Source organism: Corvus kubaryi, unplaced genomic scaffold (assembly GCF_017639235.1).
Source record: "Corvus kubaryi isolate FWS band 111438036 unplaced genomic scaffold, C.kubaryi_AGA036_p1.0 37398, whole genome shotgun sequence".
NCBI classification, from domain to species: domain Eukaryota; kingdom Metazoa; phylum Chordata; class Aves; order Passeriformes; family Corvidae; genus Corvus; species Corvus kubaryi.
This window is the reverse complement of record NW_024581137.1, coordinates 41,649,501-41,665,906: the sequence shown is the minus strand read 5'-3', so window position 1 is coordinate 41,665,906 and position 16,406 is coordinate 41,649,501. Positions and strand designations below refer to the sequence as shown.

General features: G+C 45.0%; 1 protein-coding gene across 21 annotated transcripts in view; it reads right to left on the bottom strand.

Annotated features, from left to right (window-relative positions):
* Positions 1-4,554: 4,554 nt before the first annotated feature.
* The window catches only part of KIAA1217 (KIAA1217 ortholog), a 364,764-nt gene continuing 352,912 nt past the window's right edge, over positions 4,555-16,406 (bottom strand). For 13 of the 21 annotated variants that reach the window (XM_042042936.1, XM_042042934.1, XM_042042929.1 and 10 more), the window contains 6 exons: positions 15,705-15,851; positions 12,278-12,397; positions 9,268-9,345; positions 7,482-9,161; positions 6,902-7,024; positions 4,555-6,166 (listed from right to left, as the gene is read on the bottom strand). In XM_042042936.1, coding sequence (XP_041898870.1) covers positions 5,672-6,166; positions 6,902-7,024; positions 7,482-9,161; positions 9,268-9,345; positions 12,278-12,397; positions 15,705-15,851 — 2,643 coding nt within the window. In that variant the 3' untranslated portion in view covers positions 4,555-5,671. Of the gene's footprint in view, positions 7,025-7,481; positions 9,162-9,267; positions 9,346-12,277; positions 12,398-15,704; positions 15,852-16,406 lie in introns of all 21 variants that reach the window. The other 8 variants (XM_042042931.1, XM_042042940.1, XM_042042948.1 and 5 more) reach the window with 5 other exon arrangements.

Sequence of the window (16,406 nt, the reverse complement as noted above, 5' to 3'; positions counted from 1 at the left end):
CAATACTGTAGTTTGGGTCTTGGACTTTTTATAATTTTAACTAAAAAAAGTGTTTCTACCCTAAAAAGTCATCTGTGTGCGAACTATATCAGCTATATTTTTTTATTCTATGTTCTTGCATACCTACTTGAAAACAAAGCAGCTGTTCATCACTTTGGGTATCCCTGTGTCTTACACTGTTTCCTGCTTGGCAGAGGATTAAAACTCTCTCAGTGTGTCCAGTTACTGCGAGGAGAAGGAATTGTGGTACTAGGATGTGTTGGCTGACGTGCTTTTAAAGGCAGACCTCATTTCTTTCCAGAGTGACTGTAACAGTCCTGTGCTTTGATCTTCTGTGGTTTTGATCCTTGGGAGAAATCATTATAAAAATCGGCTGTGAAGAAAAGTCCCAGATACGACAGCTGACCTCTGAAAGTTCTCACCATGTAATTGGGTGCATCTAATACCAGGTCCCATAAAAATGAGCCATGTTCTTGTGGTGTCTGTGCAAACTAAAATGTCTTTTCCTGCCGGAGCAGACAGAGGTGGGTGCATTAGCAGTGTTCCTGTGTGCAGTGTCGGGAAGAACGGGTGTGTTTTGTGAAGGGCCGAGTAACTGAGGATGGGTTTTGTTTCAGTCGTAACAGTAAAGTGTATCTCAGCAAGGGCTGTCAGAATACAGTGTTGTGATGCCTCTAATGCTGTTCAGCAGCGAGTACCCATTGTCTTCTACTGGAGCTGCATTTTGTCCCATCATTAGTCTCAGAAGCTCGTCAGCGTGTGCTGAGCATCCACAGGAAGTCCCAGAGGTCTCCTCAGTGAAGCAGTGTACTTAGGGAGGTGCACAGGGGGGGCTGGGGGTCTGCAGGTTACTCTGCTTTGACAGCCATTGTAATGGGTTAATTTCCACTTCGTTGTGTTCTAGATAACTGATAATTTTACTTCTGAACCCAGACACATGGCTGTCAACTTTTGTGTTTGAGAACATAGAACTTTTATTGTATTAAATGAAGAAGAACGTGAGATCTGAAAAATTAGGAATCTAGAAAACAAACATGCAAAACATGACTTGTATTGGCTGACAGTGCTGCAGGTACAAATTTATTTAACCTCATCAGCTTCCATGGTATTCTCTGCTGCTGCACTGGTAGCGTTGAACATGCAAGGGAAACCCATGATTTGAGGGGGGAGATCTGCTCCACTTGACGGAGCATCTGCCAGGGGCATCAGGGAGAGGAGGCTGCTGAGCTCCCCCTGAAAAAAGTAGTGAGTGACTGCATATCTGAGGCTGGAAAATCACTGATGCTGTTTTCTGCTTCTTGAAGACTGCCAAGATTTTGGGTCACCTTAAATTGCAGCCAGTGTGGCAGCTGAGAAAATAGACATTTTTAGGAGTCATTACTATGCCCTGATCTTAACAGGAGCTATCTCAGACCCTTATCTGTAGTGCTTTTTTACTGTGTTGGGGATTTTTTTCTTTTTTTTTTCTTGCTGTTTTCCCCCTCCTGTGGAAGAGAAGGGTGACAGTCTGATTGATTGACTCAAGAAGGGAAGTGCGTGCATACAGCAGACTGTCCTGAGGTGGATACTCTTACTGTCAGTGTTCCCTCTGGAAGCTGGGTTCAGGGGGATGGGCAGCTCCACAGGGTTGCAGAGCAGGTGAGGTGGGCAGGGATCACTGAGCTCACCCCCAGCTGAGCCATATGCAGCCAGGGCAGGTTGCTCTGGGCTGCAGCTATGGCTGGATTTTGAAGATTTCCACAGCTGAAAGCTGCACGACCTCCTTGGGCAACCTGTGCCAGTCTTTGGTCATAGAATAAAAAGAGGTGGTTTTTTATGTTTAAACAGAATTTCTTAACTTTGCTATTTGTGTCCCTTTTTTGTTTCTATATTTCATTAGGATTCAGACTGGCTTGGAAAGTAGTTCTGGTCTGAGGACTGTTTAGAGCTGCTAGGGACAGGGTAAGCTGAGATCTGATGGAGAAATAATAGAAGTATGAACTGTGTTGGTAGCAATGGTAGTGTTTGGATTTTTTAAATGGTTCCTAACAGCAATTCCTGCTTCAGTGGTGATCAGTGCTTTAGTTTGAATTGCCTTTTCTGGAGTGTGGTAGCTGGAAGGTGCTGTGTGACCCCTTTGTAAGACTTTAAGGGCTTGTTATGGTGGTCCCCATTAGTATCACTCACAGCACTGTTGATGTGGAATTAAAACATGGCCACAGGCCAGACATTTTCATAACTTCTGTAGTGCTGCTGCAGAGCTGAAGGAAAATTGTTTGCTGAGCTGCACATTAAGGACCTCAGGTTCCTGTGTAGCCTCTGAGAACCTCTCCACTTCGTTCAGACAGGACGAAAGAGTTTGAAATGTGGCCTCATTTAATACAAAAAGTTGTGGTTTTGTTCCCGTAACACCGTTCACATTTAGATAGTAATCAACCAATTAATTGTGCCAGCCTTTGGAAAGGGTGTGGGCTGATGTGTGGCCTGGAGGGGGAATGGCTTAAAGTAGGCCTGCAATCCTTGAAGTGGTGCATGTACCTGTGGCTTCTGGTCATGAGACTGTAAAAGTCTGCCTTAACCATCTGCTATAGAATCCATGAGCTTATAAGCCTGCAGGAAGGGCTGCGTCTCAGTGGGGATCAGATGGATTTTGGCCCTGTGCACTTCAGATGTCCTGCACATCCCTCCCTTTTCCTGCTATATGCAGCCTCTTTGGCTCTGCCTTCCCACCTCTGTGTGCTGCCCAGTGTGGGGGCTCTGTGCTGTGTCACTTTGGTTTTGCTGCAGTGGTTTTGCTGCAGTCCCTCCCTGTAGGAGGAACTGGCGGACACAGGGATGGTGCTTACTCTGCTATGAAGTCCTTGGCTGGCTGTGACTACAGCAGGCAGCAGGAAGGTCTTGCTCACCTGCCAGCTCCTTTAGTGAGCTGCTTCACTGCTGGATTTTCAGAGCAGTGAGGCTGGGGCTGCTCTGCCAGTGCAGAGCTGCCATTGCAGTGGTACCTTGTCCCATGGCTTGTACCAAACTTCAGCAGCCAGCTCCACCAAAACTGCTCTTTATAACTGCTTTCCAGTGGGAAACCTGTCTTTTTCACTACTGTCCAATTCTGATTTCTTCTGTGCGCAAGGAATTTGTTTACAGACTTTATGGCTTCCTTGTGCTGAGCTACAACCTGTGTACAGCTCTTACCCGTGTGTGTGAAAGCCTGGTCATTGCTGAACAAGCAGGACGGAGAGGGAATAAACATTGCCTGCCTTGAGACAGTCCTGCTGGCAGTTCTGCCTGTGCAGTGCGTTATGAGCTGGCTGAGCCTGATGCTGTTTCCTGGCGGGTGCTGCACCCCAGCACTGAGCAGGTGCACCAAAAGTGCAGGTCACAATGCACTAAGGCCTCAGGTGGGTGTAGTGTTCACTGCCTGACGGCAATTTTCACACTCACCACCACAAGCAGTGAGTGCAGCACTGCCTCACTGCCCACGCACACCAGTGACTGTGCAGGGTCGTTGGTTAATTATACAAGCGCTGTCCATGTCTAAATTCAGCCAGATACAGAGAATGTGCTGCTTTAGCACCTGAAGAGGCTGTGAGAAGGAGCCATGGGAGCAGTGCCAGAGCCATTGGGGACCCTGCCTGCCTGTGCCATGGCTCATGGGGGACACCTCACGTGCCATTACAGAGCATCAGTTATTAGTAAGTCTGTTCTTCAGTAAGTGTCTGATCCTTGGGATATGTCAGACAAACAGTTTGGAACAAATCCTGCTCTGTCCATCATTTAGCTTGAGGTTACATTTTGGCTGTGTGAAGGAGGAGCAGGTACCCAGCCAGCTGGTGCTCTGTGTGTGCTGTCTGGAGTTGGTAACAAGCTACAGCATTGGATCAGGCAGGTTCCCTTTAGAGCCAGGCAGTCGTGTACTCCATGCATGAGAAAGCAGAGAACAGAGCAGGCACTGGAGCCACCAGTCCCTGCTGCTCTGCCCTGCCTAGAAAGGAACTGCCTTCACTCCAGTGGGTCTGTGTGGGTGCTCTGGCCACACCTTTGCTTTGGCTTGGAGCACCCCAGCCTGTCCTGGCCCAGCTCAGCCTGGCACTGAAGCTCCTGTGCTCTGCAGGCGCCTTGGCTGCCGTGCCAGCAGAGGGGATGGCACTCGGCCTGACCCCGCTGGAGGCAGAATGTGTGTTGTGTTCCTGAGGTATGGCTCAATGTTTACATTCTCCAGCTGCATGTGATGCACCATCCAAGGGCAGCGCCTTGGAATGATGCTTCCAGGAAACTTCCCCTTTCACAAGGGGAAATAAAACAAGGAGTACTGCAAGATGGAAGGGATGATACCTCATTCAATCACTCAAAGGTTGTGGTTTTTTTTTTGGCTTGCTGGTTTTCTAACTTGGAGTTCCAGCAGTAAGTTTTTATCGACATAAATTTGAAAGACACCATTTTGAAATTAATAACTATGTATAGCCTTAACCTGGGGAAAATTAAGTTAGGTTTTCTCCTAATGGCTTAACACCTTCAGGCAAACCAGCTGAACAGCCAGTTGAGACCATCCGAAAAGTTACTAGTGACAAAATACAAATATATAAGCATGCAGCCCTTTATTTTTGTAAAGATCTTTGCTTATCATAGTTCTGTATATTACATTATGGTGTTATACAAATAGATTTATTTACAAAACCATTAGCTATGCAAGTTTCTTGCTCTTCTCCTATTTAACTGATACCCATCTTTTTCAACCCTTCCCCATATATATTTTTAAGCATGCATAAAAATTAACTTTGGTGTGGTAAAACTACTCTATGTGCCCAGCCACATACAGTATTTATTTATTTATAGATATTTATAGATATGTACAAAAGTTTGCCAGTATACAGAACAGTACTGAAGTGTACATTTTAAAATCCACAATGCAATACATTAATGGGCTACCAGGTCTCAGTAAAATAAAACTGAAGGAAAAAGGGTGGATTTAGCTAAGAAAAAAAGTAATCAGCAACTATCTATATGTGTAAAACAATTTATTTTTTCCTTGGCTGGCAAATTCTTAAATATAATCTGAATGGCAGTGCAATAAGTTGAGTTGCCTCATACACACATAAGACCAGTCTTGTTCTGTTTCTTGTGCAGAGGTTTACTGTCCAGCATACTACTTTCAAATGTACATTACAATAGTATCAAAATGTTTTGGCAAAAAGATCTCGAAAGGAACCATGACATTTGTTGACAAAAATAGAAATCTGTAACAAAGCTAAATAACACCAAAATAAAAGAAAAATATTTTAGTTTCAGTTTTACAGTTGAATATAATCACACTTTAGTATATCTCTGTTCACTTCTAGACCCCATAATGAAAAATAGCTTTATACAAAACAACTTAGTAAATTTTTAACCATACAATTCCCCATGCTCAGTACACCACTGTGCACACACAATCAAGTTCACTCACACACCTTCACACTTTTTGTAAGAGGTGCTGCCTATAGAAAGAAAATGCTCTTTTATCATTGCAACAGCAACAGTTTTCCAAAAAGCTTCACTCTAATCTAGTGTAGTAATTCAGTATTCAGCACGTGATTAGTATTAAGCCTCCAGCAATACAGCAAAATGGTTACATTCCCTGGTTAAAATATTGGCTGCGGATTCTTTGAAAAGTGAACAAAAAGCCTTGGTGACCTGGCAGATGTGCTGTGCTTAGCCTTTAGGATGGCTCCTTGACCGTGGATGGGGCGGACTTGCCGGCATTCCCGTTCTGTGCCTTGTAGCTGTTGAAACTAGGGGTGTGGATTGTCCTGATGCTCTTCATACCTTGGTTCAGGGAAGGAGGGGAGAGAGAGGAGGGGGGAGAGGTAGAGGAGGAAGGAGGGGGTGGTCGGCCGTTCTGAGTCTGTAGCGAGAACGAGAGGTGGTGACCTTTCCCTGGGTAAGTGGGGCTCTGAAACTTGGAGGAGCCGTTAGAGACAGAGGGGATGAGGGAGGTAGAGTAAGTTATGCGACCTGTCTGAGGACCGAGAAGGGAGGAGGAAGGAATGGAGGTTTTAGTAGGTGGATTAAGAGGGTTAGAGCTGTCACCGCTAGAAGCAGGTGCTGAGCTGCTTTTCCCAGAAGTGGGAGAAAAGGCTGGGATCTTAGAAGCAGGTAGGGTAGGAGAAGTAGCCTTATAGTCCCCACCAGCTTTCTTAGCACTTCCATTAGCCTGCAAATAAAGATGTCAGGAGACAGTTTGTCAGAAAGCCAGTAACATGATAAACCAACAGGACCTGGGAAATCAGCCCTACAGAGAATCAGAACTAACAGTTCGAGGCCTGAGCTAAGTCCTGCAGCCATGAACTGGACCTGGTAGAAAACCCAAAGTGCCCAACGGAGAGTGCATAGAGAAAGAGCCAAGAGAGCTTTGTGAGAAGGCGACCTACGAGTTATAGACCAGGCACTACGTCGGCCATGCTGCGCGTTATTAACGTGTGAGAGACGTCCTGCCGAGGTTAATGTGCACCCACTGCCACCTACACCAACAGGTTAGTGTCCAGGGCTTTCTGTAAAGACTCTGAACTGGAGCATTCCCAGTTCTCCTAAGGAACCACCACATTTACCAAATGGAAAGTAAACAGGTAGTTGACATCTTAAAATTACAGCTGAATACCACAGTTAAAAAAAAAAAAAAAAAAAAAAAAGGCCAAACCCAATAAACAAACAAATTAAAAAAAACCAACCCAAAAACCAACCAAACAAAAAAAGCAGCAGGTGTTTTATTGCAGACATGCATGCACAAGCATGGTGAAAAGATCAGTACTGTCATGCCCCCAGGATCCAGGACGTCCAGTTAGACCTCAGGCATCCGATATTTGGTATAATCTCAGTCAGTTACTGGAGTTTTTAAATAAACAAACAACATGAAATGTCCATCCAAACACCGGGTTTAGGGTAAAACTACCTGTCTGTATTGGCGTGGATCCTGCAGCTTGTGCTGTTTGCCTGATTTCTCCATGCTTCCTTGTCTAGTTTTTGAAGCCATGGGGACTGGCATCCGGCTTGTCTGGGAGGCAGCGCTGGAGCCCTGTGGAAACGAGTGGAGGGGCAGGGAGGGGAGACAAGAAGGCGTGGTCAGTGCTAGAGTGCTTGAAGAGAGGACTGCACACCATGCGCCAAAAAAAAAGCCACAGTACTACATGCAGGGAAAGTTCAGGAGCTTCACACCGCAGGTGTTAATTTCCAGAATCAAATGGAGAAAACTGCTCAGCTACTGATCAGCCTGGATTTCATGTCAGTGACGCTTGTCATTTCACACAGCAGATTATTCTACCCAGCTCCCCTGCATTTGCCCATCACCAATCAGCAGCAAAGATTAAAAAAAAACCCAAAAACCAATGGTCTATTAGCTGTTAGACACCTTGTGGGGAGCCCAAACAAGCCACCTGAAAGGAAGCAAACAAATCACAAGACCCTCTTGTTTAATGGTGATTATTGCAGATTTTAGAAAGCAGCTGGAGGTTGGATTTCTCGGACTAAGGTACCTTACGTGAAGTGGCTGGGAGTGATGCAGGGGGCTCTACACCAGCAAGGCTCTCATCCAGCACTACATGCTCTCGGGATGGGGTCTCTGGTACTATCTGGGCAGAGAAGGGGACAGTGCTTCCCTCAGAGGTGTATGTGTTTTCAGGGATAGGTTTTGGACTCATTTCACTGATGGTGTTTTCCAGCTGCTTTATAGTCTGCTCAAGGCTGTCTAGCGTTCTGTATGTACTTTGTCGAATTTCATCAGTCCTAGACAGGGACACTGCAGCTCCAGAGGGTCCCTCTTGCTTCCCAGAAGGACTTTTATCACTCTCCTCAGGCTGAGACCTAGTGATTTCAAATCTCTTTGCTTCCTTGTGCTGCTTCAGGGTCCCATCTTCTTCCTCTTCTTCATAGACCACAACCTGCAAAGTCTTCTTCCCAGTCTTGGTTCCTGTCCGTATCGCCTGTGTCAGAGCAGCCAACTGCTTTTTAGGGAATTTAAACTTAAATTTTTTCTTAGAATCCTGCCTGCTTCCCAACTGATCAGCAGAGTCTGAGTTTGCTTCTGTGTTCAGCCCATAGATCTGACGGTATTTGTTAAAATTTGTCTTTGTGCTTTCCTCCTCTGCAGGAGGTCTGCTTTCTACAGTGTCAGACTGAAGGCTAAATAGGTATGGCCTCTGGGGACCATGAGCTGCTGAATGCTCTGTGGTTGCTTTTCTGTCATTAGCTACTGGGGACTCTTCCTTCTGCCTCTCAGAGACTTCACGTGCTTCATGTTCGTCCTCCTCCTCTTCTTCTATCTTTTCATCTGTCATCATTTTTTCCAACTCCTCATCACATTCCTCAAAAATTGTAGAAAGCCGTTTGTACGCTGACCTAATATCCATCGGTTCATCAAAAATGATGATGACAGGTTTTTTGTCCAGACACACCACTGGCTCTTCGCTGTCTGTGTTCTCAGGGATGCCCTTCTCTGATGCCCCATCCTTCCTCGCGTCAATGTTGACTGTTTGCACATCTCCTCCCTTCTGGCTGACTATGTCATGAACTTCCCCACTTGAGAGCACCTGGACAGCTGTTTTAGTAATCATGAAGGCAATGTTTTCTGTGGGTGGGTTATCTTCACTTGGAGAGCTGGCTGGAGAGTCTGTGTCTTCAATGCTGCTCACACTGTTTGCTCTGGACACTTTGGGTCTCAGCACAACCTGATTGTAGTTGACTGCAGAGACTTCTTGCTCCTGCAAGGAAGGTTGAGGCCCTGCAGCCTCCTGCGTGTGCCTCAGGACAGGGACAATGCTGCTGATGGGGATGTGCTTGCCCGTGCTCTGCAAGGCTTCACCCTGCAGAATGTCCTGGTGAGCATCTCTTGACAGTCTGTAGTTTGGCTTTTGTTTTCCAGTCTCAACAGCTGGAAAATGTGATCCTAAGATATCTTGAGCCCCTCTTCGTTTGTCCTCCTCTGGCAAACTGACACCAGACAGGTTTGTGCTCATATTCTGAAGGTTTTTGTTAGAATAGTCTGTACTGTCTACAAACAAACCCTTGCTAAATGTAGGACTGTCATTCATTGAAAAGCCAATTTTACTGTCAGATGTACTGGATGAATCAGAACCCAATTCTTCTTCAGTTCTCCCTTCCCTCTTCTCTTTAGGATGGTCACTATCTGTGGGAGATCCTGTTGTAGCCCCATACACCTAAGGGGGAAAGTTGGATTACTTAGTTATTCAGGGCTTTTACCTTTACAGGACTTTTTTTCCCCCAAGATTAATCTCAGGGGAAGTGCAGACCTCATGAACTCACCACTCCATTTACTGCTGCAGAGACATGTCTCAAGTTGTCATCTGATTCCTGTCTTTCTTCGGGGCAAAATTCCAAATTCTAGCAGAACAGTGCATGATGTTACTGCTTTGTGCTATGCATTAGGTCAGGATGGGATGTTACCTTGCTTTAACAAGGCCTCCAGAATATGCAAAAGCACATTAATTACCTTATTTCCAACACAGTGCTCCTTGACCTGTTCACCTTCCAGCTAAAAAACCCCCCATGTTTTTATAAGATTGAAGTTGAAAGTGTCACACTATCTGGTCACATTCTGCTGGGACACATCAGAGGGAGGCTGACGTGGAAGGGCTGACAGCAGGGCACTGCGGCTTGCTGGCTCCCCAGAGAGCCAAACGCGAGAGCCTGGCTCGCCTTGAAAGGAAGTTTTGTATCAGTAAAAGCTGATTTTCAAGTTACATTTTGCTTCTTCTAATGTTGCTCACACCTGAGCAGTGCTGCTCCATGACAATTAGTATCATTACAGTCTGAGCACTTCTAAATCGTTGCTTCGGCTTAGAAGTATTCCATCAGAATTACCAGCGGCACTCTGTGGTGCCTGTGGAAGTGCAGAATGAAACACTGAGCTACATTCACTTATAGCAGAAATGCCAAACACCAAACAGAAAAGTCATCCACTGGCTCAAAAGAGTATGTATATTCCCAGCAACAAAACTTTAGGGGGACTTTTTTCTTTATTTGCAAGTGAGAACCCCTGGAAATGCTGTTTCATAACACCACGCTTTTCTCTGTGGCTTGGTTTAAGTTCTTGTGACAACTTAGGAGAAACACCAATCATCAGGGTGAAGGACTGATCTGAGGAGACACCATGACTATGAATGAGTAAGAGAGAAATCTACAGTCAAAAAACAGCTCACCAAGAAGGAAAGTAATTTGGCCTCGAGTGCCCAAAGGCAGTGAACCAAAAGCAGTAATACTGACATTGCTTGCTTGAGACTAGAAGCTGACTCCTAATACACCAGAAGGACAGATTATACTTATGTGAGCATCAAGATGTGCAGAACATTCAGGAGCATTGCTCTCCCACCTGAGATGGATGAGTGACGGTGCAGAAATCCCCAGGTTGGCTGTGCATGCACACCCATACATACAGATCACCAGGTACAGTTTCTACACCTTATGTGATGTTTTCTTATGTACAGTTGGAGGATTTTACACAGAAAAACTTTACTCACAATCAAAGTCACTCACACACCAGAGTCACAGTTCACCTCCACAAAGGCTTGTTCGGCAGTCACAAGGCTGAGCAGCTGCTCTGTGGATACCCTGACATCCCTCATATTTCTAAATGAGGAAGAGCTGTCATGCAAACCAGCAGAGCAGCAAGGCCTTGGTGGGCAGGCTGACACTGTCTGCACCTGGTGCTGAGGGGCACTGTGGGAACCAAACACCAGGGCTTGTGATCCCCCCAGGCCCCGACTTGCCCAGTGCTCAGTGCCTCCCAGTCCCATGACATATCAGACTCCCCAGAATTAGGCCAAGCCACTTAATGGCACTCGTTGCCTCTGGATATGCTGACTGCCTATCTTTTCCTAGCGAGTTCCACTTCTAGTTCCAAGCACCAGTGCAACACCTCATGGTGTCCTTGTACAATATATCTCATTTTAGGAACTGCTGCTTTTCTACTAAAAAAATAAAACCACAACAAAACTCATTTCCTCAACGATTTTATCATGACCATAATGTTCCATATTTAAAGCCAATAAACACTGTCATGTCAGATTACAAAAACAGATCTCATTAACCTTAATTTCCTGGACTCTGTGCTATTCAAATAAATACCAGTTTATGGCAATTACTTGGCAGGACCTTTCAAAGAAATGTTTGTGCTACAGGATGTGCAGTGTCCTGAGTGATGACCCAGGATTTTATATAACAATATGATCTTCTCATTCTGACAACAGTAGTAATGAGGATGAATTCACACTTTTTTTTCCTCTGTAACACTGTCATACATTCCACAACAAAACAGTTTTTCCTTTTTCCCTCATTCCCATGGGCCTGTACCCTCACCCAGGCAGCTGTTTGCAGCCTTAGACCAGAACCTCTGTTTGGGCAGCTCCAACACAAGTCCTTGAGTGCAATGCCCTGAGCTGGCAGCATTTGCATACACACACAAAATGCATGAGAAAGTTGAACTGCTCTGCTGAAGAGCTGTGTTTCCTTCCCCACCATACCCACCTTCACTGCAAACTGGCATTTGGCTGTCAAGTTGTCATGCTCACTCAACACCCTAACCCCAGCACTGATGCAACTCATTATTCTTAAACGTAAAATAGAGGTCTGCAAGGGTAGAAATACTTATCCTTTTCTTGTCCTGCACGTTGGCTGCCTGCTAAGTCCAATCAACTCCATTGGCAACTCCAGTCCATGTGCAGCTGTGAAATTTACCCCAGCCCGGCTACAGCCCCAGACACACAGCACCTCTTCTCAGTCCCACAACTGAATTTTGGGCATTAACTTTCAGCATAAGGGAAAATTCCCCCGTCCACTTTGACTCTGTCATCCAATACATTGAATGGGATTTCTGAATATCGAACTATTTCTGGGACCCACAAATGAAACAAAATAAAGCACATATTCTCTAAATTGGCTCTAGAGACTGAGAGGAACCATTAATTCCCCTCAAGCTTAGGAGAGATGCTTCACCATCCATCACCAGAACAGCAGGGGAAGGATGTTCCAAGTAGTATGAGCATCTCTGACAGAAACTGATGGATCCTGTTTGGATTTCACAGAATCATAGAACTTCATGCAACCATTGTGTAATTGCTAACGAGACACATAATATAGTTTAATACAGAGTTCCATATGAGTGTTTCTGGGCCATACGGAGATGAAAGGAAGGAAACCGCTGGGCAGTGCTGGGTGGGGGTTAAAAAGAAGAGGATGAAAGATATAAAAGATTAGTTTTGAAGGAAAGAAGGTTATGCCAAGACAGGGTGGCTTGTCTACAATTGCCACTTGTTACCTTCTTTTCCTTGTGATGCATTAAAGTCCCAGGCCTTATGTCTTTTACATGTGTGTCATTTCTGGACTGTTCAGCATGACTGTTTGAGTTTACATCCATAAAAGAGCACTTCTGGAAAGCCTAGGAAATAAATACTGCAGGTTATCAGGAGACCAAGACTTTTGCACAGAAATATCTGGAGATGACCAACTACAAAGAGAGCACTTGTTTTTAACAGTCACAGCTCAACAATGTTATCTACAAGCTTGTGAGATAGAGATTTTAGACTATGAGATTAAGAGAACCAGGGCATCCCCTTCAGCCTGTCAAGACTAACATCATGCTGACCTCAGTGCTCCCTGTAAAGAGGACAAGCTTGGTTTCTGAATTTGCAGATGATGAAGGCACACAGAGGTGCTACAGACTATTCAAACTCAAGTAGAAAGCACATGATGAGCTTAGGGCTTGTGACAGCACCTATTTCCTTGTGGCTGATAATCATGCAAGAGTTACATAACTCCACTTCTCCCACACAAACTGTTATTAAAACTTTGAACATGGAGATGTGCCTTTGTCACAGTCTATGATAATGAGCCATAAGTTGGCTGTCTGAACCTATGGGTTTGTGGACACTGACGTTGCACACCATGTGTCCCCCAGGGCATGGCCCAGACTTTTCAGCCATTTCTTTTGCTATCCTCCTTTTATTTCCTTTGAGTTTCTCTATCCAACTGGCTCCCAGATCCAGAGGAGCAAAACTATCCCTGCCACTATCACTGTGCAGTGCAGGCAGCGAATGTGCCTCACCAGAATTTCCATATGCCTCTACTGGCACATGGCCTGCCTACAGTGAGATGTACAGGGAGGACACAGCAAAAAGGGGGGAGTGCTCACAGGAGTCAGACACACCCTGACATGCAGTAAGATTATATTTTTATACCATGTGTTAGGGAAATTATTTGACTCCTGGTAAGTCATGAAATTATTAGCCCTGACTGCAGATTAGAATCAGGCCTGCCCTTTAAATGCTGTATTCTTCATATGTACTGCATGTTTATGCAAAATCAGAAAAGTAAGAGTAACAAAAAAAAACCAGTGCAGAAAATCAGAGTTTCTTCTGGTTTTCCATTACATCATATTTGTATGTGTTAATAGACCAGAATACCTAAGATGACATGAAACTAATAGAAAAAATAGTCTTGCTCCTCACAATACAGGATAGGGATTTTTCCCCAACGTACCCATTTGTGAGACCAGTGATGTGGATTTGAGTTAAGCATCCTCAAAGTCCTTCAGGCTTAAGTGTCAAAAAAGCTATTTCCCTTTCATATTTTTTTTATCACCCCTGCTCTGAAATATCTGTAACAGTCTCCAAATAGTTTGTGCTACAGCCACTGATTATTATGATGCCTTTTTCTGCTGCATTAAAAATCTTCACATTGTACTCAAGTTTCTTCTGAAAAGCTTCATATTCTTAACAGCCTTATCAAATGGGAGACACATGGATACTTAGTCATGGATGCAGCAGCACAGTGTGGATCTCACTGATCCTGTACACAGAGATAAAAACACGCCACATTCACACATATACACCCAAAACAGACACAATTTTGTGGCAACAGCACTGACCTGGGAGCTCCTGTCAACTTGTTACTGCAACTCCTGTTTCTTTCCAAGACATGCAGTTGTGGCCTGGCCTATATGTTGTTGTTCTTCATGGGGACTTTTTAGTTCAGCAAAGCTTTATGACCATTAAGTGACTGCTATCATGTCTCTGCTTTCATACTCCATTGATCTGAATTAAGATGATTTACACAGTAAGGATTTTAAACATATTTCCAGGTTCTTGATGAAAATACAGAGAGACACTGGGCCTGCTGCTGCTCCCTATGAGACCTGTCTATAAACACCTGCGTCAAGGTCAGTGATTTCAAAATCAGACAGCTCTCAATTATGCTGTGATAGGGGGTCTTTTGGTATACTTGGAGGTGCCAGATTTTTATGAGAATGTTGTGTGATGTTTGATCAAATGCCTTTCTAGAATGTCTATAGGTATACAGTTCATTTCAAGCAGTCAAACCTATTACTTGATCAAAGAGTGTTGTTTGCTTTGATAGCTCTCTGTTCCATCACATGGTGCTCACTGGCATAACTGTTTATGTCTGTCCTTTAGTTATTCAATGACTGAATCTCATATCTCATTTTCCATCTTTCTTCCTATGACTGATATCAAACTAATGAGCCTGTAGTTCTTAGATGAGGCAATTTGCCCTTTCTAAAACATGGTACTCTGTTAAACTTCTAAAATATACCTGGTATTTGGTATTGGTTTAAAATTAGTACTGCTAGCCCCCAAAACTAGCATTTTAACACCCATTCCCTGTTGAGTAACCATGCCTATTTCTTCTCCTTAGCTTCTCTCAGCCTCCCTTTCCGTATCTTCACCTCCACTTCACTGTCACCAGCTGCAAGGCAGAGGGTTGCTCTCCTAGAGACAGAGATGTCATGACAGCTTCCATGTCCCCAGCTCTCCTGTCCCGCTGGTCATCAGCACACGGAGGGGGGATAAGGGTAAACTGCTGCTCTCTCCTGCAAACCAGCACTGGTGGGTGAGAGCTGAGGGAAGGGGCAGGGTGCACCCATATCAGACAGAACAGTTACTGCTCAATGCCCATGTTTCCCGTGCTCCAAATGCTCCCTGGGCAGCACCAAGCCCACCTGCTGGCAGGTGGACAGCAGGGATCATCTCGTGTTGCAACAGTGCTCCAAAACACCAGAAGTTACAGCCAGTAAGGCTGATCCACACCTCCTTTCCTCATGTGGGCATGGAAGAGGACAGATGGTGCCCCTGGGAAGCTGGAGCTCACTGATGGTAGCTAGAATAGTTGGCATTTACTGCAGCATTTTCATCACCAAAGTGAACTGTCCTATGTGATGTCAAGTGAAGGACCAGCAAGAGAGCCCTTTTCTGTGCCACCGGCAGAGTGAGGTACCAGTTGCACCACAGGGATCAGGTAATGTGCTGATGTTCAAACACTGTGGGAAACTTTGGACCATAGCACAGCGCACCAGGAGCAGACCCAGTTACTCTCTGCTCCCACCAAAGTTAGCACAGATGATGGGCTCTCAGCACCTTGCCAGTCTGGTACTAGGTGAGCAACACTAAGCCAGGGACAACCACATTGAATGCACACCAACATTTAACTTGTCCCATCTGCTTGTGCAGGCTTCTCCAGTGGCAGCTACTGTGTTCTTGACCACTCAGCTCCAGACCTCTCAGAACAAAATTTGGGAGTACTTCCAAAAAGCATACCACTCAGTGCAACACAGTGGTACCAGGTGAGGCTAGCAGACCTACTTTCCTTCATGTTCTGAGCTGGAAATTGCACTGAGGCCATAGAAGTGACGCTGGGCATAGGTGTCCTCATGTGCAACCCTAAAGGCATACCTGTAATTCTGCCATTATTTTATCTCCTTCCTCTTCCTCTTCATCTTTTGCAGCTGGTGCTACAGCGTGCCCTGTGCTCCGAGACAATGCCTGATCCTCTTTAGGGGCTTTGGATTGTGCTATTTGCCCAGCATCTTCACTGCATTCCTACAAGGGGACGAGAAAGCACAGACAGATAACACAATTGAATCCTCCTGATGCAAAGTAAACACCAAAAATTCAACACTACGGCAACTCCCCTCTTGCAAGGTCCCTCTTCCTGCTACTTCATCAGTTCAAAAGGCAACCAATATTGCTAATGTGATTATATGTTCACAGATTAAAAAGCTTCCTAAATTGGACTTCCCTCCACTTCCTTCCCCAGAACAGATCGGGAAAACAAGCCCAAAGAAACTAATTTGCAACATTTCTGTAAGAACACCCTCAAATCTGACCTGATCTTCCCCATCTGTTTAAGGCATGCTCCTCTTTTTTGTTGATTTTTAATCTTCTTAACACTCTAAATGAAAGCAGACTGTGGCTTGCCTGTTGCATTGCTAGGAGATAAGAGCAGCAAGACTCCTGTAAACAGAACTGAACAAATCTGACTTGTTCATTTGGCCTAACAGAAGTGCATCCTGGTAAGCAGTTTCAGTAGCTTTCCAACACATAGCTCTGCCTCAACTTATTTTGTGGTTTATAGACCCAAGCCTGTGTCTTGTC